This window comes from Quercus suber, unplaced genomic scaffold (assembly GCF_002906115.3).
Source record: "Quercus suber isolate HL8 unplaced genomic scaffold, Cork oak 2.0 scaffold_592, whole genome shotgun sequence".
NCBI classification, from domain to species: domain Eukaryota; kingdom Viridiplantae; phylum Streptophyta; class Magnoliopsida; order Fagales; family Fagaceae; genus Quercus; species Quercus suber.
Window position 1 is genome coordinate 133,880 of NW_027070037.1, and position 25,838 is coordinate 159,717.

Consider the following 25,838-nt stretch of genomic DNA (forward strand, 5'->3'; position numbering starts at 1 on the left):
GAAAAAAATAACATGTTGCACCAAGAGGAGTTGGCATGGCATCAGAGATCTAGAGCAATATGGCTATTGGCAGGCGATAAAAACACAAAGTTTTTTCACCAAAGGGCAACCCAAAGAAAGCGTAGGAATCAAATTGTGGAGGTGTTTAATACAAAAGGGGAGTGGTGTACAGATGAAGCCCAAATTGCGGATGTAGCAATGGAGTATTTCCAAAACTTGTTCACATCAAGTCAGCCTGATGACAGAGATTTTAGCCAAGTCCTTGCAGTGGATCGAAGGGTCACTGATGAGATGAATGGCACATTATTAGAACCATACACAAGGGAAGAGGTACGGCAAGCATTATTTCAAATGCACCCCTCAAAGGCGCCGAGGCCGGATGGTATGTCTCCTTTCTTTTTCCAAAAATTTTGGAATATAGTTGGGCATGATGTTACTAGAGCTATCCTTTCTATTCTTAATTTGGGATTTCTATTACAAAAAATGAACTATACTCACATTGTCTTGGTGCCAAAAAAGAATGATCCAAAATCTTTAGGTGACTTTAGGCCCATCAGCTTAGGCAATGTGATCTCTCGCCTACTGTCAAAGGTCCTAGCCAACCGGCTGAAGCTGATTCTACCACAAGTGATTCTGATGCTCAGAGTGCTTTCATCCTAGATAGAATTATTACAGACAATACTACCGTTGCCTTTGAGTAGCTTCACAGAATAAGGAATAGGAGAAAGGGAAAGAATGGTCAGATGGTAGTAAAATTGGACGTTAGCAAGGCACATGACTGTGTAGAGTGGCAGTTTTTAAGGAAGATGATGATTCAGTTAGGGTTTGATGAGAGATGGGTGGCACTTGCAATGGAGACAATTCATTCAGCCTCATATTCGGTTCTCATAAATGGTGAACCCAAGGGCTTTATAAAACCCACAAGAGGGATTAAGCAAGGCGACCCACTGTCCCCATACTTATTCCTTTTGTGTGCCAAAGCTCTTTCAGCCATGCTAAAAAGAGCCGAGGAACAGAGGAAAATCGGCCCTATTTTTTAGCAAAAACACAAAGGTCAACATCAAACAGTCAATACAAAGTATGCTGGGAGCACAAGTCTTCCATGACTGTGAGCAATACCTTAGGCTGCCCATGATTGCTGGAAAGTCTAAAACTAGCACCTTCAAAGGCATAAGGGAAAAGATTACAAAGAAAGTAACCGGGTGAAAAGAGAGGCTCATCTCAAAGGCAGGAAGAGAAATACTCATTAAAACAGTTGCCCAAGAAGTACCAACTTATTTGATGAGTATCTTTAACATTCCAAAGCAAATTTGTGAAGATATTAACTCTATACTGGCACGGTATTTGTGGGGATAGCTACAGGATGAAAAGAAGGTAGATTGGATGAGTTAGAGAAGGCTTTGTAATTCAAAGAAGATGGGAGGGATAGGGTTTCATGATTTACATGCCTTTAATCTTGCCTTACTCACAAAACAAGCTTGGAATTTGGTTTTTAAAAAAAAAGACTCTTTGTTCTACCGTATCTACAAGGCCAGATATTTCCCAACCACAACGTTCTTGGATGCTGAGATGGGACACAATCCATCTTACGTTTGGTGCAGCCTTTTATCAGCAAGGGAGATTCTTTTGGCTGGGTCAAGGTGGTAGGTTGGTGACGGCAAAACCATAAAAGTGTTATCCCATGATTGGCTTCCTCACCCCCCGAGGCTGAATGGTGATATTCCAGAGGATATGTGCGTGCACGAACTCATCAATCAACAAATGAGATAGTGGGACCGAGGGAAAGTGGTTTCTCTGTTTGGTGAGGAAACTCGTTAAGAAATTTTGGCAATACCACTCACAAGGTTGGAGGAGGAGGACAAAGTACTTTGGAAGGGAAATAAGGTGCAGAGCTTCTTGGTCAAGTCTGCGTACCAGGTGGCTTTAAGGTTAGCACAACAACCAAGTGGTGAGAGCTCTCATACTCGGAGGAATGAAAATTTTTGGAAGATCATTTGGACTATTAATGTACCCCCAAAAGTATGGAATTTTGTGTGGCATGCGTGCTTAAACATTTTACCAACCAGAGGTAATTTACAGAGGAGGAAAATAGTAATGGACCCACAGTGTGAATTCTGTAAACAACAGCCAGAGACAGTTGGTCAAGTGCTTTGGGAATGCCTTTTTGCCCACAATACCTAGGCTTTGGTAAGGGGTAGACTGAAAAAATGTCCTAATAAGGCTTCAGATTTTTTCTTGCTGCTCAGGGGGCTTCAGGAAAGGCTAAAAGGAGGAGAGGTTAAAGTATGAGCTGTCACCGCCTGGGCCCTTTGGAATGCTCGCAACAAGTTCTATTTTGAAAAGGTGCAGTTGCAACCGAAAGTCATTGCTGATGGTGCTTTAACCTTGCTGTCAGAATATCAAAGATTGATGAAAGCTCAGATCGGTCCTTGATTTTTTGGTGTATTGTATTCTTTCTTTTTTTGTTTGACTGAAAGTCCCAGCTAAGCCCTATGGGCTACTTTGACGTCTAGGTCTACATGTGGTTCACACTAGAAATGTGGCTCCAGCTTTCTACTATGTTCTCGTATCTTCATGAATAATCAATAAAATTCTATCATTTTGTTTTCAAAAATAAATAATAGTTAAGAGGACAAAATATGGTCTTAACAACTTAAGGTTGCCAAAGTCACTATGGCCCACTAAAAAACATACAAGGATCACAAAAATTTATACAATTTTTTACTCGACCCATAACCGTCATGTGGTGAGTTGTGAGTAGTATGTAAGGATCACCAAAATTTATACAATTTTTGTCTTGACCAGTAATGGTCATGTTGTGAGTTGTGAGTAGTGTGAGTTAGGGGTATTTTAGTTATTTTTTAGGTTTTGAAGATATTTCAGTCATTTTTTAGGTTTTGGGGGTATTTCGATCATTTTTTAGGTTTTGGAGGTATTTTGGTAATTTTTTAGGTTTTGGGTGTATTTTGGTAATTTTTAGGTTTCGGGGGTAATTCAATCATTTTTTAGGTTTTAAGGGTATTTTGGTCATTTTTGGGTTTTCGGGGGTATTTTGGTAATTTTTTTGGGTTTTGGGAGTATTTTCATAATTTTTAGGTTTTGGGGTATTTTGTTCATTTTTTAGGTTTCGGAGGTATTTTGGTCATTTTTTAGAAATTTAGATTTTATGTTGTGTATTTAATTTAGGCATAAATGCCCTTTTAATCCTTACATTTTGGGGTCATTTCTATTTTTGTCCCTACATTTTCATTTTACCACTTTTAGTCCCTAAACCAATTAACGCGTGACATTCAAGTCCTTACTATCAGCCAACTAACAAAAAAAACTGACGTGACTAATGGCACATTAAAATAATAATTAAAAAATCTATTTTGGCATTAAAAAATGCTACGTCAGCATCTAAATTAATTTTAATTAAATAAAAAAATTAAAAACAAAAAATTACAGATCTAAGAACATAAGAACTTGTTCTTCAATGTTTTTCTTAAATCAAAAAATAAACCTAGCAACAACATCAAACCCAAAATCAAAGAGCAAACCCGACATTTTCCTTTATTTGAAATCCAAATAAAAAACATTTTGGTCGTTGCTCATCCACTAGATTCAACTTACTAAAGCTCTCTCTTGTCTAAAATGAAGCTCTCTTTCATCTAAAGCTCTCTTTGTCTCTCAGATCAAAATCTCTATCTCTCTTTCGGCTTTCTCTTTGGATCTGGGTTTAGAGAAAGAGATGGCTTCTCCGACTCTCTCACGCAAAGCGAAGCCGATATGATCAGCAAAAACCCCTCAATCCTCACCATGTTCGAGGACCGCCGTCACGAGCTTCACACCACTCAGTCTCCTCAGTTTCTCGGCCTCAAGAACCAACGCAGTCTCTAGTCTGATTCCGATTACGGCTCCAATGTCATTATCGGTCTTCTCGATACTGGAATCTACCTAGAGTGGCATAGCTTTTCCGACACCACTCAGTCTTCTCGGTCCGGTTCCATCTCAGTGGAAGGGAGCTTGTTGGTGGGTGTTGGGTTTGACTGGGTTCGTTGGTTGGAATTGCAAGGTTTGTTGTTGTTGTTGGTCTGATTTGTGATCGTTTTAGGCTTTTGGGGTTTGGGGTTTGCTGGAGATTTGGTTTTGGCGTTTGCTGGGAATTTCACATTTTGAAATTTCTTTTTGTTTTTTAAGTTATTAACTTATGGTGGTAATCAAAATTTCTTTGATTATGGTTTGGTTTGGGAGTGGATGAGTTAGGTGCTTTGATGGGTTTCTATTCTTTGGATGGCTTGGTTTAGGTGTGGTTTCGTGTGGGTTTTCCTATGTTTGCTCTTGTTCATGCTTTTTGATTTGGTGATGTTCATTTTTTTTTTTTTTTTATTAACCAAACATACACTAACATTGAAAGAATGTTTTCATTTTCTATTTTCATATCCACCTTTTTTTGGTATAGAAAACGAAAATAAGGAGTGAAAATGAAACCAAACAAGTTTTCTACATGCAAGTCTCAAAAAAAAAAAAAAAATGAAAACAAAATACATCATGTATTCAGCTAAACCAAACAGGCCCATAGCATCCCAGCTCCATACGCAAGCCCTCTAAAAGGCTTCATGTCAATAAGTTTAGGCAAAGAATGTTTAATTATAATGCACGTAAGAAAGCATTTTGTGTCAAAAATTGCCGGAGTCAGTTACGTTACGTATAAGCTAACCTTGAAGAAGGACACGTGTCACACCATTGGTGGATCATGCAGTGCTCCACCGCAAAGCAAGAACTACAAAGACCAAATACACTGCTCCCTAGGCCACAGAGTACAATCTGTACTAACCAATCATATGGAAAGGTTATTGACCCAGTGCAGAAACCAAGTGGCTGATTGGTGGAGACAAAGTGAGTGCAGTGTACTCGGGTGCACCTGATTTTTTGAGCATAACTAACTGGACTTGGTAAGCAATGTAGCAGTGGTGTGAGTGTGAGTGTGAGTGTGTACTGTGTATAAATGGACACATAAGAATTGAGGTTGAGACCTTTATGCTTTCTTTGTAGAGAAGACATCACCAAAAAGCAAGAAATACCCAGCTGTAAAAAAAAGGTACTTTCGCATTCTATCTATCCAACTTTCTTGGTTTCTTTGATGATTAGAGTTCAACGTGTCTACATTTCAATTCTTGCATTGGTGTTTATAAAACTATAAACAATTGTATACTTTTGATAACTATTAATGGGTACATGAGATAAACTAGTGGTAATGGCATTCTTTGTGATATTTCATGTCTATGGTTTGAACCTCACATCTCTCTCCACATTATCTACCTATGTTAAAAAAAAAAAAAACTATTAGTGATTATTAATGAATTCTTGATTGGCATTTATATATGCTAAGAGCCTTGTAACTCAGTGCTATTGTCTGGTCTCCTAGAACCCAATTCGAATCCCCCCTCCCCCACCCCCCCAACCCACGTATTGTAGTTATTGAATTTGATTGCCATTTATATATGTTTATATTGATGTTAGAACTTAGAAGTGAATTCTACCCATTTTAGCTTTGGCTGGATCCTACTTGTTCTTTCTTTGTGCAATTATTTATTTTTCTTCTTTGGTTAGATTATACACTTTTTTTTATGTTCTTGCTGATACGCTAGTAACACTTCTAAATTCCCAGATTTTTATTATGAAGGACTATACTCTGATTCTCATTTTGTAACTTGTTTAGCTTAAAGCGGTTTTTGGTAGTTTACAAGAGAGATTATAAAATAAGTCTTGTGAAAGGAGAAAAGAATATATAAACTATACTAACATAGAAGGGTCAAGATGAAGTTTGGGAAAGAGTTCAAGAAACAAATGGTGCCGGAGTGGACAGAAGCCAATATGGATTATAATGGACTAAAAAGAATACTAAGAGAGGTGAGGGGTTACAAGCAGACTAAGCATCCAGCAACCCACAATAAGGCGTTACAGAAGAAACCAACAGTGGACAAAACCTTCAGTGGTCTGCACAAAGAGTCCAGCAATCTTCCAAGTAAGGGAGATATTGAGGACCAAGTTATAGATGTTAACACATTGCAGCATGATGGTTCTGGACAGATTTACAAGACCAAGTTCCTAAGGCAGTCTGAAGAAGGAGGAGAGGTTGAGGTAATGTTTTTCAGAAAACTTGATGAAGAACTCAACAAGGTCTGTAATTTTTACAAGGACAAGGTGGAGGCACTGATGCATGAAGCTGATGTCTTGAATAAACAAATGGATGCTTTCATTGCATTGCGAGTAAAGGTGGAAAACCCTGATCTCAATGGCTCTAGTCTTAAGAGATGTTATCTTTCCAATGTCTCTTCGAAGATGCCCCCAACAAGCACTACTTGCAGCCGAGACAGGAATCCAGGTAAATGCAGGACTAAAGAAAGATTGTGCATAGATATATATAAGGAATACATGCATCCAAGTGGGTAATTATAACAATGGTAGAAGATTGTAGAATGACACTTAATACAATTGGAGCCTCTGGTCACATGTTCAAGACTAATTGGGTGCATGAGTAACATTGTAACTTAAAAAAAAAAAAAATAAAAAAAAAATAAAAAAATAAAAAAGAAAAAAAAAAAAAGGTTTACTCAATGCATAAACTTTGGAAGGTCTAGGAGAGGTAATCAAGTGATTGGTAGGTAGCCTTAACCACCACTCTTTTTTGTAGAGGCTGATTTCTAGCTTGAACTTGCGACTGGTCACTTTTGGTGGAAGACACTTGCCATTACATCAAGGCTTGGGGGATGTTTGGTAAAGTAGTTTGAAAATTGTTGTTTGTAGTTTTTTGAAATACGTATGGGTGAAAAAGTGTGTTGAAATGTGTGAAATGCTGTTTAAAAACTAAAAAATGTTGTTTGAAAATACAAATCAAACGGGCCCCTGGCCTCTAATACAAAAATTAAATGCATTTGCAACTTTTCATTACCTCATATCATTTAAAATCAAGCTTTAAGTGGTAATTGTTTAATAATTTGGGAAGATTTTTAGAGTATTTTTGACAAGTAATACTCAGTCCATTTTCTGGAAGCAGTGAAATTAGTATACAAGTTTAACTAGGGCACAAGAGCTTTGGAATGTACTTTATTCAGGATATTTAATAAGCAGCTTGTTGGTACTTTATTGTTTACTCCACATCCTACAAAACTGGAGCACTAGTTTTGGAATCAAGTCATAGGTAGCTTGATTGAAGAATGGAGGCCATGTCATATCTATTGTATGATTTACTGCCAATCGTATGGAATGATGCATATGGATATGAGTCTCTGAGTTCAATTGAGTAATAATCATCTCCTAGAAGTATCTATTAATCCTTCAAATATATGATTGTTCACCAAATGTACAGGAAGGGAGTATGAGTGCATGAGTAACATTGTAACTTAAAAAAAAAAAAAATAATAAATAAATAAATAAATAAAAAATAAATAAAAAAAAAGGTTTACTCAATGCATAAACTTTGGAAGGTCTAGGAGAGGTAATCAAGTGATTGGTAGGTAGCCTTAACCACCACTCTTTTTTGTAGAGGCTGATTTCTAGCTTGAACTTGCGACTGGTCACTTTTGGTGGAAGACACTTGCCATTACATCAAGGCTTGGGGGATGTTTGGTAAAGTAGTTTGAAAATTGTTGTTTGTAGTTTTTTGAAATACGTATGGGTGAAAAAGTGTGTTGAAATGTGTGAAATGCTGTTTAAAAACTAAAAAATGTTGTTTGAAAATACAAATCAAACGGGCCCCTGGCCTCTAATACAAAAATTAAATGCATTTGCAACTTTTCATTACCTCATATCATTTAAAATCAAGCTTTAAGTGGTAATTGTTTAATAATTTGGGAAGATTTTTAGAGTATTTTTGACAAGTAATACTCAGTCCATTTTCTGGAAGCAGTGAAATTAGTATACAAGTTTAACTAGGGCACAAGAGCTTTGGAATGTACTTTATTCAGGATATTTAATAAGCAGCTTGTTGGTACTTTATTGTTTACTCCACATCCTACAAAACTGGAGCACTAGTTTTGGAATCAAGTCATAGGTAGCTTGATTGAAGAATGGAGGCCATGTCATATCTATTGTATGATTTACTGCCAATCGTATGGAATGATGCATATGGATATGAGTCTCTGAGTTCAATTGAGTAATAATCATCTCCTAGAAGTATCTATTAATCCTTCAAATATATGATTGTTCACCAAATGTACAGGAAGGGAGTATGTGGGTTTGATACCTGAAGTAGATACGAATGATGATCATCAACAAGAAGAGTCTACTGCTGGTCCAGAAGTCAATTCAGTTAGCACTGCCGATTGTGGTTGTGATCACAGGGAGGAGGTGAACAAGGATGACTACAAAGAAGATCCCCTAAAAATTCTTGGGCACGTGAAGATTAACAATACGCTTGAATCTCCAATTTCAACCATAAAAGGCGTTTTCAAGGATTCCAAAGAAGAGGACTTGAGTTTTAATAAAGAGGAGCTGAGAAAAGTTGAAGAACGTCTGAGACATGTGTTCGTTGAATTTTACCACAAGCTCCATCTACTAAAGCACTACAGGTGATAAACTGTAAATGGGTGTCTGCAGTCTGCATAAGGCAAGGTCTTGCATTTTATTTCATTTGATTATTTTGTGCTTATTCACTTTTGCAAATGGATGGACCAGCTTTATGAATCTTGCAGCGTTTTCCAAGATCATGAAAAAGTATGAAAAGGTCAGATGCACACTTAACAAGTATATTGTTCTTTAGATTCCTGAGTTGCATACTCTTATATAAGTTAGTCAAATAAATATTATAGAAATTTCATTTTGATATAATAGTATCCTAATGAGAAATGTTTAACTTATGTAGATCACATCAAGGAGAGCTGCCAGATTATACATGAGAGTAGTGGATGACTCTTACCTTGGCAATTCTGATGAGGTTTCTTTTATCTATTTGTGTTCAATCATAATATTGGTGAATCATACATAGGATTATATATATGCATGTATAATGTATTATGAAAAGTGAATATGCCACAGATTTCAAAATTTGTTGAAATGACAATATCAAAAACACATTTGACAATCCAAGCCAGGCTTGGAGAGTAATCATTCAATAAAATTCATCAGAGTCTAGTATAATAAACAAAATTTCTAAGAGAACTCATCAAATCTGAGATGGTTGGGTTTGAAAAAAACATAAAATTCCTTGATTACATAACTAGGGATAGTCCCTTTATATTTGCTCCCTGTCTGCATTAGTGGTTTCGTAGATTTAAGTTTTTTGCCTATTCTTAATTATTAGATATTAAAAAAAAAAATGAAGTTACCTATAAATACATTGAATTAATGAATGCAGAGGTTCCCCTGATTTTGGTCTTGCTAGCAATCTCAACTTTGGTTAAATATATATTGGTTCCGGGTGGGAGCAAAATATGAACACAACCAACATGAAACTTTTATATTCTTCAAAAGACCGTTTATAATGGAATGCTTTAGAGAGGCAAATTGCTAAATGATGGTTTACAATCGGTTAGAATATCTTGCACAAATACTGTTTATCTATCCACATCCACATTCAAAAGTTCAAATACTAATTTACTTTGACTCAGAATATGACCATATTGAAGGTGCCAAATATGTTGGCTAGTGTCTTGGTGTGATACCACAGACAGTCAAATCATATTCTTTTAACCATATTTTACTGTGAACTAGTTGGATCACTTTGTTAATTGTAGGTTACTGGTCTCCTGGAGAGGGTGGAGACTACATTCATCAAGAACTTTTCAAAATCAAATCGTAGAGAAGGTATGAAGTTATTGAGACCAAAAGCTAAAAGAGAAAGGCATAGAGTAACATTTTTTTCAGGTACATGATAAACACTTTTTTTTTTCCTTCCACTAATCAATTATCAGAACTAATTCAACCAAAATTGCTTCAATTCTTTATACCATGGCTTTCACATTTTGTTATTTTCAATGCTTTTGTGAGGATAAATTGTAGCAGTGGTTCTGATGCCTGCATTAATCAGCCTTTATTTTTTCTTGATAATTGTAGGTTTCTTTTTGGGTTGCTCAATTGCTCTTTTGGTTGCTATTGTTTTAAGAATAGAAGCTCATAATCTTATGGATAAGGAGGAGGGCACCCAGTACATGGAAAACATTTTCCCACTATACACGTAACCAAGGACCTTCCTGAAACTTCTATTTACTTATCCATGAGTTTGCACTTATAAAGCACCCTTCCAACTTTATAGTTCAGCCTTTGTTTCCTCTTTGACACAAGCTAATTTCGTTGCAGTTTATTTGCATATATTGTGCTACATATGCTCATGTATGCAGCCAACATATACTTCTGGAGACGTTATCGGGTCAACTATCCATTTATATTTGGTTTCAAGCGAGGAACTGAGTTGGGCTATCGAGAAGTTTTTCTCCTCGGCACTGGTCTTGCAGTACTTGCATCAGCCGGTTTCCTAGCAAACTTGCAGCTGGACATGGACTCAAGTACTCGAGACTACAAGACAATCACTGAACTGGTTCCTCTGGTGTTGGTTATTGTAAGATTTTTAATGTAGAAATTTTTTCCCTTAGAGTGCTTTAAACTTGAGTGTCATTTAACTGCTGATATTGCTTATTTTCTTTTCTCACTGAAGTTTAGCATTTTGCCACGCATAAATTTTAGAACTCCCATATTAACTACAATCTTTCTGTTGTGCAGTTTGTGCTTCTCGTCACCTTTTGCCCTCTTAACATTTTATACCGTTCAAGTCGTTTCTTCTTCATTAAATGTATTTTCCGCTGTATTTGTGCTCCTCTCTACCCGGTAATGGAATGTCAATAACTAGATAACATTGTTAAGATGAATTAGATACCATTTTTTATCGTCTTTCTTTTCAGGTCACTCTACCAGATTTTTTCTTGGCAGACCAGCTTACAAGCCAGGTTTGATATTCTCATTCATTTTAATGGCTGCAATAACTAAAGGATCTATGACATTGTATTATTGTTATGCTGTTTGCTGCTGTTTGACCTCAGGTCCCGGCCTTTCGAAGTTTTGAGTTATACATTTGCTACTATAGTTTGGGAGAGTACTCAAGGAGGCAAAGCAAGTGTCTTAGTCATGGCGTCTACAATACCTTCTATTTCATTGTTGCTGTAATACCGTATTGGCTGCGGTTCCTACAGGTATAAATAAACCTGTTCTTTTCTGTGTGTTGACTTTTAAGTATATACTAATTATGCTGCATGGTAGAATTGTATCTGAGATGGAAACCCATAGTTCTAAGCTTAACTAATGTCCACAGTGTTCCTTTCAATACTATTTATCCCTGGCATACTTGGGTGATTCTCTGACTAGACCAGATGAGAATTTCTGAATACAGAATTGCCATGCATCGACACAGCGTGCTCATGTCTCTGTTCAGCTAGCACCACTAAAACCACCTTTGTGTCATACGTTTCAAAAATGAGTTTTTGCTAGTCCTTAACAGTGGCTGGCTTGCTGTTTGGCTAGCACTACACTTGACCTTTGGTTCATCCACATATATCATTCACTGATTTGTACCATCCGACTGTCCAGATTTATACTAAAAAGGTGTGGCAATTATAATTGCATCTATCATGTTTCCATTCAAGCATGTATCATTTCAATTCTAGTGACTCACAAACAGAGATCATGGAGAACATTAGGAGGATTTTGCTCCCCTTGTTAGGAATGAGCTTGCAAAATATGGTCCATTCAGACACTGCATTTGCTCTGCATCCAATTTCCTACTCTGGTCATGCATCCATATCCATTGCAGGACTAAATACTCGTCCTTCTTTTAACAAAAGTAAAACAAATCTTTTAGTAAACATTTAAGCATTCAAAAAAAGTTAAGCATACTGATGGAAAGTATTTGTTAATTTGTAGTGCATTCGTCGGTTGTGTGAAGACAAAGATGCAATGCATGTGTACAATGGTTTGAAGTACTTCTCGACCATTGTTGCAGTTATTATTAGGACAGCTTTTGAACTAAAGAAGGGAATGACCTGGATGGTGTTAGCTTTAGTCAGCTCCTCTGTTGCAGCACTAATAAATACATATTGGGATATTGTCATAGACTGGGGGCTTCTGCGAAGGCAGTCAAAGAACAAATATTTGAGAGATAAACTTGTAGTTTCACACAAGAGTGTCTACTTTGCAGCTATGGTATTGTTCGGTGACTGGCTGTGAGAGACATGAAAATTATTTGTCCTATTAATCCAATTTGTTTGTGGGCTTTCATTGCAGGTCTTGAATATAGTACTGCGATTTGCGTGGATGCAATTGGTGTTAGAATTCAGATTGCGTTCCCTTCATAAGATGACCATAATAACCATCTTTTCCTGCCTAGAGATTATCCGTCGTGGCATTTGGAGCTTCTTCAGGTATTGTGCCTTTTTCTAATCAGGATGCATGCTTGTTGGGTATGCTTTTGTTCTACAGTTCTACTAAAATCCTGCCAATTCTTGCTGCATCAGGCACAAAACACAAATAAGAATTGTGATCATTAAAGCAAAGAGATTGAATGATCCACTATTTTGCCAGTAAATTTGAGCTCAAATTGCAACTCCTCTCCCTGTAAGAATAGGATGGAGAGTGAGTTGTGGTTTCAAAACCTATTAAGCAAATGTCTACTCTATCGGTCTGTCAAGATTTTGTGCAACATATGATGACTGCACGTATTAGATTTATTAGTCCTCTAGCCATTTGTTACAGCAGAAATTAATAACAGTGTGTGCTTGAACCTTGGGTTGTTTATTCAATCAGGTTGGAAAACGAGCACTTAAACAATGTGGGCAAGTACCGCGCATTCAAGTCAGTCCCACTTCCTTTCAGTTATTATGAGACTGACAATGATGATGACTACGACGACAACGACGATGATGACAAGAATGATTGAGCATCAACACAAATAAACACACAATTGTGCACCAAGGCTATGATACAAACACCTTGCTTTGAGGATGATCTATAGTCTTGATAAGCTTCATAAAGTCTTTGATATCTCGATATGTACACAGCAAACCTTCCACCTTCCATGATGGGCAAAAAGCCCATCATATATGCTGGTTAACTTGGAGGAGGAACAAGCCATAAAAGCCAGTATGATCTGTGGTTCTTAGCCAATCTGAATGCTGGACTAGCTCATGTTAAGCCACTTCTTTCTCAAAAAAAGAAAAAAAAAAAAAGAAAGTTGAGTCACTTCATTCTTTGATGACCTTGACAAGATAATTAAGAAAATTTCATATCCCATACTCTTATGGTTAAGAAAATGCTTCAAAGTTGTTACGATTCATCACAAGGCCTGTAGCACAGAGAATGCACACACAAGTTCTATTCTTTAGTATAAAATTCCATTCCATCGTCATGGTGCATGCTTTTTTTTTTTTTTCTTTTTTTTTTTTTTGTTCAATAAATACTATTATTTCAAAAAACTAAGGGTACGTTTGGATTGAATTTATTATTGCTGAAACTGAAAACTGAAAATTAAAAACTGAAAATACTGTAGCAAAATAATTTTTAAATGTATGAATAGTATCCTGAAATTCATTTTTAATATTTTTTTATTACATAAACAGTACGTGAACAGCAATTTTTGTCGCTGCGCAATGAACCCATGTGAGGCTACTGTTCACGTGCAGGAAAAAAAAAAAAAAAACGCTGAAATGATAATCGTAGACGCCGAACCCAAACGCCCTCCAAGATTACAAAGCCCAAACTCAACTAATAAGGGCATGGAAGATGGAAATGGGCCCTGATCTATACAAAAGAAAGCCCATTGAACTAAATTGTGGGCGACAACATTCTGCTCTTTCCTTGCAAAACTAACTTCCTAGCTATTCAAAGAGTTAAAAGGTGCAAAATCACTTCTTCAACAATAGAAACACATACAAATTGTATTGGGTGTTGATAAATTTGAAGCACTGTGAAATCCAAAACTGGATACACAATAAAACTATTATAGATTAAATTAATTAGTAAAACCTACCATTAGTTGCAAATCATCATTTGCTTTTGCTTAATAGGCTCAAATTGTCACACACATACTCAAGCACATAACAGATATATACATGAGAGAGAGGGCTAATCCAATGGATATGTCATAGATTATGCTCTTGCATTTGATCATATAGATATAATACCCAAGCTCGATAGAGAAGATCTTTATTATTAACAAGAGTTTTGTAACTCAATGACATAGTCTAGTCTCTCTTATAAGAAAAACTAGGATTTGAATCCCCCTTCCCTTCTCTCACTTTTTGCAACAATTTTTTCCCCCTTTCAAAGTACTAGACTAAGCATAATCAAAATTTGACTTTGTCCAACAACTTTTTAATTCATATCACGCAACTAAAACATATTATTATAAAGGACTTAGCTTGCGTCCAGTGCTCTAATGCACTGAACCGAACCCATTAAGATGATAACACATAAATTGATCAGTGTACTAGAGCATTGTTCCCACATGTGCAATTTAAATCCATTGCATTAAAACACATAAACATTAAACAGTCTCTTAAGCATCACATCAAAATTTCGGATACATCCATTTATAGAGCACCGAGGCCATGACTCATAAGGCAAATTCCTTACCATTGCTTGAGGATGATTTCATGAGGCCTAGCAGGCCTTACGTGATGGGAAATGGAATTGGGCTAGAATTTGACGGCCCATGTTTGTTGGCCCCAAAATTGAACGGCTAGGATCAAACCACGTGTAATGACTTACGCCTCAAGAAAAAACAGTCTTGCGTGACGCTCTGAACAAACCACGTTTTAAATGGCTCTCTCAAATAAATTTCTAATAGTTGACCATTAAATTTATTTATTTCCGTGGGACTCTTTTTATTTATTTATTTAAATCAGAAAACATATCTACTTTTTCCATACAATTTTAGTCTGAGGGAATTGCACTTTTTTTTTTTACTGACCATAATACAAATTGCAATTTCCTTTTAAAACTACAATTCTAAATAATATAATATTCCTCATCAACTATTAGTAATAAGCTTTATTTCTATCACTAAGATTTTTGTTATAGAAGATTTAATTTTTATCAGATATATCTTTAAAAAAAAAAAATTGGTCGTATTTAGCTTTAGTGGTGAACTGGTGATGGATTTTTTCTTTTTCTTGGGAAACCAGTGATGAAATTTTTTTTATATAACTCAAATAGTAAAAATTTGGGATTTTCTAAAAAGAGTTTACGGTGGATTTGGGTTCACACTTTTAAATTTGCTAAGGTTTAAAAGGGTTTGGGTTTTATACTTTTATAGTAGGTAGCTGAATGACCTAATTATCAATATAAATTACTAATATATCTTATTTATTTATTTAAAAACTAATTTCTATAAATGAAAAAAATAAAAACACTAAAATATATCAAATAAACAACTTGATAACTGTTAAATACTAGTAGAATCTAAATTTTAGTTTTAGATGTTCATTGTTAGACAAACTTTATACTTAATCCAACTTATTTGACCTACCTCAAAATAAGATAAAAATATCAAATTTTCAGTTTGGAAATAGCTCATTTAACTTTAAAAAAAAAAAAAAAAAAAAGTTGAGTCACTTCATTCTTTGATGACCTTGACAAGATAATTAAGAAAATTTCATATCCCATACTCTTATGGTTAAGAAAATGCTTCAAAGTTGTTACGATTCATCACAAGGCCTGTAGCACAGAGAATGCACACACAAGTTCTATTCATTAGTATAAAATTCCATTCCATCGTCATGGTGCATGCTTTTTTTTTTCTTTTTTCTTTTTTTTGTTCAATAAATACTATTATTTCAAAAAACTAAAGGTCCGTTTGGATTGAATTTATTATTGCTGAAACTGAAAACTGAAAATTAAAAACTGAAAATACTGTAGTAAAATAATTTTTAAATGTATGAATAGTTTTGTAGAATCTATTTTTAATATTTTTTTATTACATAAACAGTGCGTGAACAGCAATTTTTGTCGCTGTACAGTAAATTCATGTGAAGTTACTGTTCACATGCAGGAAGAAAAAAAAAACGCTGAAATGATAAACGTAGACGCCGAACCCAAACCCAAACGCCCTCTAAGATTACAAAGCCCAAACTCAACTAATAAGGGCATTGAAGATGGAAATGGGCCCTGATCTATACAAAAGAAAGCCCATTGAACTAAATTGTGGGCGACAACGTTCTGCTCTTTACTTGCAAAACTAACTTCCTAGCTATTCAAAGAGCTAAAAGGTGCAAAATCACTTCTTCAACAATAGAAACACATACAAATTGTATTGGGTGTTGATAAATTTGAAGCACTGTGAAATCCAAAACTGGATACACAATAAAACTATTATAGATTAAATTAATTAGTAAAACCTACCATTAGTTGCAAATCATCATTTGCTTTTGCTTAATAGGCTCAAATTGTCACACACATACTCAAGCACATAACAGATATATACATAAGAGAGAGGGCTAATCCAATGGATATGTCGTAGATTATGCTCTTGCATTTGATCATATAGATATAATACCCAAGCTCGATAGAGAAGATCTTCATTATTAACAAGAGTTTTGTAACTCAATGACATAGTCTAGTCTCTCTTATAAGAAAAACTAAGATTTGAATCCCCCTTCCCTTCTCTCACTTTTTGCAACAATTTTTCCCCCCTTTCAAAGTACTAAACTAAGCATAATCAAAATTTGACTTTGTCCAACAACTTTTTAATTCATATCACGCAACTATAACATATTATTATAAATGACTTAGCTTGCGTCCAGTGCTCTAATGCACTGAACCCATTAAGATGATAACACATAAATTGGTCAGTGTACTAGAGTATTGTTCTCACATGTGCAATTTAAATCCATTGCATTAAAACACATAAACATTAAACAGTCTCTTAAGCATCACATCAAAATTTCGGATACATCCATTTATAGAGCACCAAGGCCATGACTCATGAGGCAAATTCCTTACCATTGCTTGAGGATGATTTCATGAGGCCTAGCAGGCCTTACGTGATGGGAAATGGAATTGGGCTAGAATTTGACGGCCCATGTTTGTTGGCCCCAAAATTGAACGGCTAGGATCAAACCACGTGTAATGACTTACGCCTCAAGAAAAAACAGTCTTGCGTGACGCTCTGAACAAACCACGTTTTAAATGGTTCTCTCAAATAAATTTCTGATAGTTGACCATTAAATTTATTTATTTCCGTGGGACTCTTTTTATTTATTTATTTAAATCAGAAAAATCTACTTTTTCCATACAATTTTAGTCTGAGGGAATTGCACTTTTTTTTTTTTACTGACCATAAAACAAATTGCAATTTCCTTTTAAAACTACAATTCTAAATAATATAATATTCCTCATCAACTGTTAGTAATAAGCTTTATTTCTATCACTAAGATTTTTGTTATAGAAGATTTAATTTTTATCAGATATATCTTTAAAAAAAAAAATTTGGTCGTATGTAGCTTTAGTGGTGAACTGGTGATGGATTTTTTCTTTTTCTTGGGAAACCAGTGATGAAATTTTTTTTTTTATATAACTCAAATAGTAAGAATTTGGGATTTTCTAAAAAGGTTTTACGGTGGATTTGGGTTCACACTTTTAAATTTGCTAAGGTTTAAAAGGGTTTGGGTTTTATACTTTTATAGTAGGTAGCTGAATGACCTAATTATCAATATAAATTACAAATATATCTTATTTATTTATTTAAAAACTAGTTTCTATAAATGAAAAAATAAAAACACTAAAATATATCAAATAAACAACTTGATAACTGTTAAATACTAGTAGTATCTAAATTTTAGTTTTAGATGTTCATTGTTAGATAAACTTTATACTTAATCCAACTTATTTGACCCACTTCAAAATAAGATAAAAATATCAAATTTTCAGTTTGAAAATAGCTTATTTAACTTTTTGCTAAAATTTTTTTTATTGATACTAAATAGAGGAGTTCAAGTTTTTTAATTATATATATATATAAAGATTTACTAAAAAATAGTAATTGAAAAAAGAGTTTGAGTTTGAAAAGAAAAAATTATATAAATATGAGCTTTTGAAAAAATAGTAGTATATTTAAAATAAAAAAGGCATATTTGGAAGGGGGGTTTTTAGGAGGTTTAAGCAAAAGCAAGAAGCCATGGGAGGCGTTTCCTCATCAATCCCTAGCGATCGACAACAACAACAAACTCACGCCAACGTTGACTCGTCTCCCAACTCACCGATTCCCTCCGATTCTAACTCACCGAACCCTAAAATGTCCGATTCCGATTCCAAAACCCCCAAAACCCTAGGCCAAGACAAAGAGAAAGAGAAAGCTCTGGAAGATTCGAGTCAATCGGCGACGAAGGATTCTGATAAATTCAAGTTTTTTAATTATATATATATATATATAGATTTACTAAAAAATAGTAATTGAAAAAAGAGTTTGAGTTTGAAAAGAAAAAATTATATAAATATGAGCTTTTGAAAAAATAGTAGTTTATTTAAAATAAAAAAGGCATATTTGGAAGGGGGGTTTTTAGGAGGTTTAAGCAAAAGCAAGAAGCCATGGGAGGCGTTTCCTCATCAATCCCTAGCGATCGACAACAACAACAAACTCACGCCAACGTTGACTCGTCTCCCAACTCACCGATTCCCTCCGATTCTAACTCACCGAACCCTAAAATGTCCGATTCCGATTCCAAAACCCCCAAAACCCTAGGCCAAGACAAAGAGAAAGAGAAAGCTCTGGAAGATTCGAGTCAATCGGCGACGAAGGATTCTGATAATGTCGAAAACAAAGACGATGGAGGAGACGGAGATGAAGGAGACGAAGACGAAGAAGAAGAAGGAGAGTGTGGATTTTGCGTGTTCATGAAAGGCGGTGGGTGCAAGGACAGCTTCGTAGCTTGGGAGAAGTGCATCGAAGAGGCGGAGAAGAGCAAGGAGGACATTGTGGACAAGTGTGCCGAGATCACCACCGCGTTGACCAGGTGTATGGAAGCTCACGCCGATTATTACGAGCCGATTATCCGAGCCGAGAAGAAGGCCAAGGAAGAAGTCCTCAAGGAATTGGAGAACGAGAAAGAGAAAGAGAAAGAGAGAGAGAAAGTAGAAGTTGCTTCTAATTGATATGATTTGATGAGGTTAGTTTGCTTTTTGATTCTGTTTTAGAACTCAAAATTTAGTAGTTTTTTTTTTTGGCTGCTATTTTGTGCGGTATGAGCCGCGGTGATAAAAGTACAAAAGACATGATTTTTCGGAGTTTTTTGTTCCAGATATGGAGGCCTGGTTATAGGCAATTAAGGAAATCTTGATAAATGGGAAGTGTTTTTTAAGCCAACTTTTTTCTTTGTTGATTATGTTCTTATGTTGGTATTTACAAATTTATGATTTTTCGGGTGTTGGTAATGGTCGGATTTTTATAATGTTGAGAAGGTGAAAGAGAAAGAAACCACTTCTAATTGATAATTTGATGGGGTTAGTTGCCTTTTTGATTCTGTTTTAGAACTCAAAAGACATGATTTGAGGCAATTAAGGAAGTCTCGATTAATGGAAGTGTTTTTAGTTAACTTCGCTTCGTTGATTATGTTTCTCATTATGTTGGTATATTCGAGTAGATAATGAAAACAGTGTTGCTACTTTGTTGGGTAAGTACATTTTGGTGAATCAATTTCCGTTGGAGCAAAACTTAAGTACAGTTCCATAGATGACACCTTTTGTGTTGCATTGGCCTTGGTTGAATTTAATTGATGGTTTTTATTTATTATTTATTTTACTATAATTTAATTGTTACAATAAGTTGGGGAGCGGGATTCAAACCTTGTTCTCCTCGTAAAGGAGACCAGGCAACACTATTGAGGTACACACCTAAGGAATTGTTAAGGTTTTCCCTTTCCATGGGTTGTCCATAAATTTCCTTATTCCATGCTTAGACACGCTTCAAATGTTTCTTACTTGATGCCCTTCTAATGTTCGTTGGCATGTTGTTGTGCAATTTCTTGATTTACTGTTAGTTGTTTAGATGTTTAGTACTTTAACCATGCTCATACGGTGTCTAATTCTTTCCGTGAGTGCAGACTTATCCTACTTGTTAGTGGAGACTATTTTGTATTTTAGTGTGTTGGAACCTTTTTTGATCCTTCCCTTTATGTGGGAGTTGTGTGTCCATTGTACCATTTCAGTTCAACATGCTTGTTCACAACTTACTGCTAAGTCAACATGTGTTAACAATGGGTGTAAGATCAATATCTTTGCTTGATGTGGACATTTATTTTGTATTTTTACCACACTTCACCTGTTTCTGGATGCTTTTATTGTGTCTATGCAGACATGTTTGTTTAGGCAACTTGGTTGAATATTATATTTTTGCTTAGGAGAGATTAGTATTTTAACCACGCCCATATGGCTAATGCTTTCCATGTGAATCCTCAACCTGAACAAATTCCTGGTCTTTTGCCATAGATTAGTGTTCCTTGCATTGCTTCAATTTTATTTGTTTGCTTCAAATTGGTTATTTGACCTGTGTTAACAATGGGGTATAATCAATATTTTTCTTCAGTAATACTGTATTTTGTTTCATATAAATTTGCTATTGATTTTCAAAGTTCGATAAGTTGATGTCCTCATTTCCTGCCACTTCCTGCATCTTGTTTTACTGATGCTGTCCAGGGCACTGTTCTAGAATTATCTAGATTACAATTGTAAGATAGATTTTTTCAGTAATTTTTCAGGTTTTATCAGTACATTTTTTTTAATGAAAAAACTCCCCCTTTGGATATTCTCGTTTTTAGGTTGAAATTAAGCTTGCATATTTGAATGCATGCTGTGTGCAGCAGAGACCGACAGATTGTGCTCATGAGGTTTTCTTATATATGAAAAGTTGAAAATGAAATTATATAAAGGTTATTCTACTGGTCAACTGCAAAGTTCTTAGATATTCAGGAAATTGGACTGTGCATTAGTGCTTTTTTATGTTCTCTTTGCATGGATCATGATCTCCAAATTATGTTATCTGGTAAATTTGGGTTGATGCTTTTGTTGATTGTGATGATGAGGAAGTGCTTGTTGTGATTGTCTAGTTATGCATTTTTAACATGGTTTTTTCTTCAAAAATCTTGGCCATTGGGATTTAAGAATGATCTGCCAAGCACCTTTTCCTACCTGGGGTTGGGATCCTATTTGCGCGTATAAAGGCAGGAATTTTTTTTTAGTATTCTACTGTGCTTCCATATGGCTGTTTAAATTTATCGAACTTTGTGTTCGGTGAAGGGTTCTTTCATGTTTTACGTGTCCTGTTTCAAAGGTTTTGCAAATCAATAACTGTTTTGTAGATGGATGTTATGATTTGAAGAGAATGCAAGAAAATTCATAAAATACCTTGATTTATGGTGAGAGCGAAATCAACTTGGGGGTTCAAGTGATAGAACAGTGTTGAATGTGGTTTGAACCCCACCTATGAAAAAGGACAGTGCAATCAGACTTATTTGAAAGATCATGACTAAGTTTTGCTTGACCAGAGAATAGTGCCTTATGTTTAATGTGTCCAAATGTTGGCAAACTTTACCTTGGGGAGTTGATCCAACTGCATGTTGTAATACGTGAATTCCCATTATCCACTAGGGCCTCACAGTCACTGTGAAGCAGTATATTGTCAAGCGTGAGCTTGGGGTCACACTGATGCCTGAAACTTGCTATTCACACTCTATTGTTGGTATGTTACTCTGTTACTTGTACTAACGGGGAAAACAATGTCCTAGCTCACTCCATTGATAAATGGGCTGTCCTTCGTAATTTGAAGAGAACTGTTCCCATCTTTGGTTAGTGCGAGTGATGGGGTTGGTTCTTGGGCTGTATTTGATTGGACCATGTATTTGGGCCATGAGGTTTAAGTTTGGGTAGTGAGTTTGGGCCTTGGTTTGATTGGGCAGCATTTTTAGTTTTTTTTTTTTTTGGGTGATGTTTGTTCAGCTGGGTTCTGTTGGGTGAGTTTGGAGGGGACTGTGTGAGGACTGAAGAGGTAGTCCTTACATTTTGATATCAATTAATTTGGTCTCTACATTTTGATAGTAGTCAATTTGGTCATTATTATTTTTAATTTGTAGTTAATTTCCGTTAATGAATTGACAGTAGGGACCAAATTGACTGCAAATTAAAAATAATATGGACCAATGATTGCAACCAAAATGTATAAACAAAATTGGCAATAACCTCAAAATATTAGGAACAAAATGATATTTTGGCCTTAAATTTAGTTGGAATCATCATCCCCTAATTTAGACTACCTAAGTAGTCTTGCCTAATAAATGAAGGAGCTATTTTTTCCCCCTAATAAATAAAAACAGCTTTTTATTCATGAAGCCAACATGTTCTCTTCCCTCTTCTTCTCCACTTGTAACTTGTCATTTGTCAAAAACAAGCAAAAGCAACAATGAACAAGCAAAGAAAGAACTGAAATTGCACCATGCTCATACAGTCTGCAAATATAAGAACATGACTAAGAATTTTTGTTCTCGTTTTCACTTTAAAGTTCCCATCATCTGCAAGTCATGGTGAAACACTTAAATTTTTCTTTATTGGTGAGTGTTAAAAAATAAAATAAAAATTACCAAAGCCCTCAATGTATTTGTAAACACAAAATTTCAAGTTTTATGAGCTGGTTTGGATGAGATGTGCTGTGTGAGGAGGTGGCTTGTAATGAATTATGATTATAATTGTCTTGTTTACATAGGTATCAGAAATTAATTTGGTACCATAAGAACTAAACGGGAGAGTAAGAACTGAACTTAGATATTTTCAATTTGTGGATTAAAATATTAGGAAATTGTGAATTTTATGACAACCACAATTCTAACACTTTTCATCACACGTGAAGCTTAAACTCTCTCTTAATAAATAGAGTTGAATATGAAATTTTTAAAATTATAAATGAGAATGATTGAACTAAAAACCTATTTTCTATAAGATTCTTTTGTTTCTATTTTTTTTTTTTCATTATTCATGTATTTGGAAAAGGATTATTTGTATAGTGTTTATCAAAAGATATAATTTTTAGTTTTTAGTAACTTTTAGATTAAATTTGTGGCAAAAAGCTAAAAATTAGCTTATTTTAACATTTTTTTTTAAATTAAAAATTAGATTATTGGAATAAAAATTGAAAAAAAAAAAATCAATTAAGCAAGAGTGAAACACACTCTTCTTCAAAAATGTAGACCTAACACCTGATGAGACCCGAACCGGTAGTTCTAACACTCATTTTGGGTTAGTTGCGGGTTATGATTTTCCCTTTTCGAAGTGGTCAGATTGAGTCCAAGTTGGGCACAAATTTGACCCAGATCGACCTATAGATAGGCATAGTGTGTTGAGGGAAGCATCCATTGATAGTAGTGTAGAACAACCTTAGTAATAAAAGCAAAATTTCTGTTACAACTTGTTTTATAAGGTTAGATAAACTTCAATAATTATGCGTTCTTGTGATGAAAGGTTAAAATCTATTATTACTCAGGAAAAAGTAACATAAAAATTGAAATTATCAACATAAATATATCATGTGAGATTGTCATGGTCATGGACTGCCTTCACAAAGAAATTAATGCGCCTCCATCTCAATTGTCAACAACTCCCATGAAAAAAAAAATCTGTTGTAGTTTTTAGAATAATTTGAACTTTCCTCATTTTCCTTGATCTTATATATAATATATTACTCCTATTTATGTAGGAAGTCGAAACAACCTATTCATCTTTATCTTCATCCTCGTCATAGTTGAAGGGTAGTGGCACAGACTTGAAAGCTCGGTACTTGCCAACATTGTTCAAATGTTCATTCTCCAATCTGAGCAATTATGCTTAAAAATTTATGTTTATCACAAAAATTAAGGAACTTTTTGTACTAAAATGACTTAATAAAATCTTTGTTACCTGAAGAAATTCCATATGCCACGACGAATGATTTCTAGGCTAGCTACAATGGCCATTAACGAATTTTTATGTAAGAAAGACACTTGGAAACCCAATACAGTCTGCATCCATGCAAACCTCAGCAACACATTCAACACCTGCATGGTCACGAAGTTAATTTTTAGTGTTACTGTGTTAGATGTTGATAAAAGCTAAGAAGCATGCACATGGAGTCACGGACACTGACACAGACACGAGACAGATGGGTATGAGATAGTTAATGATTAATGTATATCTTTGAGCATATTTTATTTATTTTTAATTATATTTTATGTTTATTTTAAGTTTTCAAAATAAATAACAACTATCAAAAGCTATTTAGATGTTACAGTTATTTTTTTTTTTCTCTTACCATTGCTCCAAAATATACACTTTTGTGAGGGACTAATAGCTTGTCTCTCAACCAATGGTTCTTAGATCGACGTTGAAGAAGCCCCCAATCTATAAAAAGGTCCCAGTATGTAGCGACAATTGCTGCAATGGCTGAGAAAATCCCAACTAATAATTTCCAACCCATTACCTTATCAGGACTATTAGCAGTCCTCAAGATAACAGCCACAATAGTCAGAAAATATTTAATGCCATTATATCCTTGCATAGGATCTCTCTCTTCATACAGGCGCCTGAGACACTAAAAGCGAAAAGGGAATTGAGTATGTCCATCAAGCAATTATCATTCAACTTGTAGCATCATAAGAAGAAGAGCAATATTTGAGGAATCCAAATCTTCTTTCCCACTATTCCTACAACATGATACCATAAATATAATGATTGTGCTTGTTTCTTTTTTCTTTTTTTATCCCTAAACTTATTAAGTCAAAGAAATGTCTTGGTACCTGAAGGAATCGAGACCAGTATGGAATTACTGCAACAATGAAAAGGAAAGTTTCGTATACTTTGCTTTCTTCACATCTGTTCTCTCTGTGCTGGAAGTCGCCCCAAACATAGTAACAAATGTAGAACTCAAAACTTCTCAAGGCTTGCACCTGCAACAAAAATTAGAATAAAATGATCAATGAATGTGATTGGTGATACATTAATGAGTAAATGATTTTTTTGTGTGTTTCAAAAGTTGACACATCAATTTTTAGCTTAGTAGCTTTATATAGTAAAATGTGCAGTAGTTATAGTATCATTCTTGCGCAATTGATAAACAACATGAACCAATTTACGACCTGGCTAGTGAACTGATCTGCCAAGAAGAAATCTGGGAGTGTCACCTGCAATAGAAAAAAATTTACAAATGTTCATACTTCATACACAAGCACCCCAGTTTTACTTACTAATCTTATGCATTACGAGTTCTTGACCAATATTTACCTTGTACAAAGGAGCACAGATACAGTGAAAGAGACTTGTAAGGAAGAAGAAACGATTTGAGCGATACATGATGTTAAATGGACAGAATAATATGATGAACACAAACTGCAGAGAAAGAAAGGGTTAGGTTCTGCCTATATATTCAGAGGTTAAATGTGGAAATCATCAATTAAGTTTAATAATCTTACAAAAACCAAGTTCAGAGGCAGAAGTTCGGTGAATGTTCCATAATCTTTTGTTTTTTGATCCATCTCCATGTCAAGGTTTAAGAGCACAATGGCTAGTGCTAACACTGCAAGACCAAAACCGAGGTGGAGAACTTCTCGATACCCCAACTCAGTTCCTTGCTTGAATCCAAATATGAAGGAATAATTGACCTGGTATCGCCTCCAGAAGTATATATTGGAAGCATACATAATCATGTGCAGAACTATAAATCCAAACAAGCTGCAGAGAGTTCAACATGTGAAACAAAAGAGTTATATATCCCCTTTGTTGGAAATGGAAGTCGTGTTCTTCTCATGAATCTGTTTTTATTCAACTAAAAAAACTTAACACTAGAAATTCTTGTTTGGTTATGT

The 25,838-nt window shown here is 35.1% G+C and overlaps 2 protein-coding genes across 4 annotated transcripts; both read left to right on the top strand.

Annotated features, from left to right (window-relative positions):
* Positions 1 to 5,779: 5,779 nt before the first annotated feature.
* LOC111990955 (phosphate transporter PHO1 homolog 10) lies at positions 5,780 to 13,155 on the top strand. Its single transcript, XM_024022734.2, has 13 exons — positions 5,780 to 6,367; positions 8,204 to 8,552; positions 8,659 to 8,707; positions 8,846 to 8,917; positions 9,717 to 9,846; positions 10,036 to 10,156; positions 10,279 to 10,537; positions 10,699 to 10,803; positions 10,878 to 10,922; positions 11,016 to 11,165; positions 11,893 to 12,171; positions 12,253 to 12,389; positions 12,772 to 13,155. The coding sequence occupies exons 1-13, from the start codon at positions 5,800 to 5,802 to the stop codon at positions 12,902 to 12,904; spliced, it is 2,397 nt and encodes a 798-aa protein (XP_023878502.2). The 5' UTR covers positions 5,780 to 5,799; the 3' UTR covers positions 12,905 to 13,155.
* A 5,334-nt stretch (positions 13,156 to 18,489) lies between these two features.
* LOC111990956 (uncharacterized) lies at positions 18,490 to 23,907 on the top strand. 3 transcript variants are annotated; one of them, XM_065764914.1, is made up of 2 exons: positions 18,490 to 19,127; positions 23,699 to 23,907. In XM_065764914.1, the coding sequence occupies exon 1, from the start codon at positions 18,550 to 18,552 to the stop codon at positions 19,111 to 19,113; it is 564 nt and encodes a 187-aa protein (XP_065620986.1). In that variant the 5' UTR covers positions 18,490 to 18,549; the 3' UTR covers positions 19,114 to 19,127; positions 23,699 to 23,907. The 3 variants fall into 3 exon arrangements, with proteins under 3 accessions (XP_065620986.1, XP_065620987.1, XP_065620985.1); XM_065764915.1 differs by lacking the exon at positions 23,699 to 23,907 and adding an exon at positions 20,775 to 20,792; XM_065764913.1 differs by lacking the exon at positions 23,699 to 23,907 and adding an exon at positions 19,260 to 19,324.
* Positions 23,908 to 25,838: the final 1,931 nt, after the last annotated feature.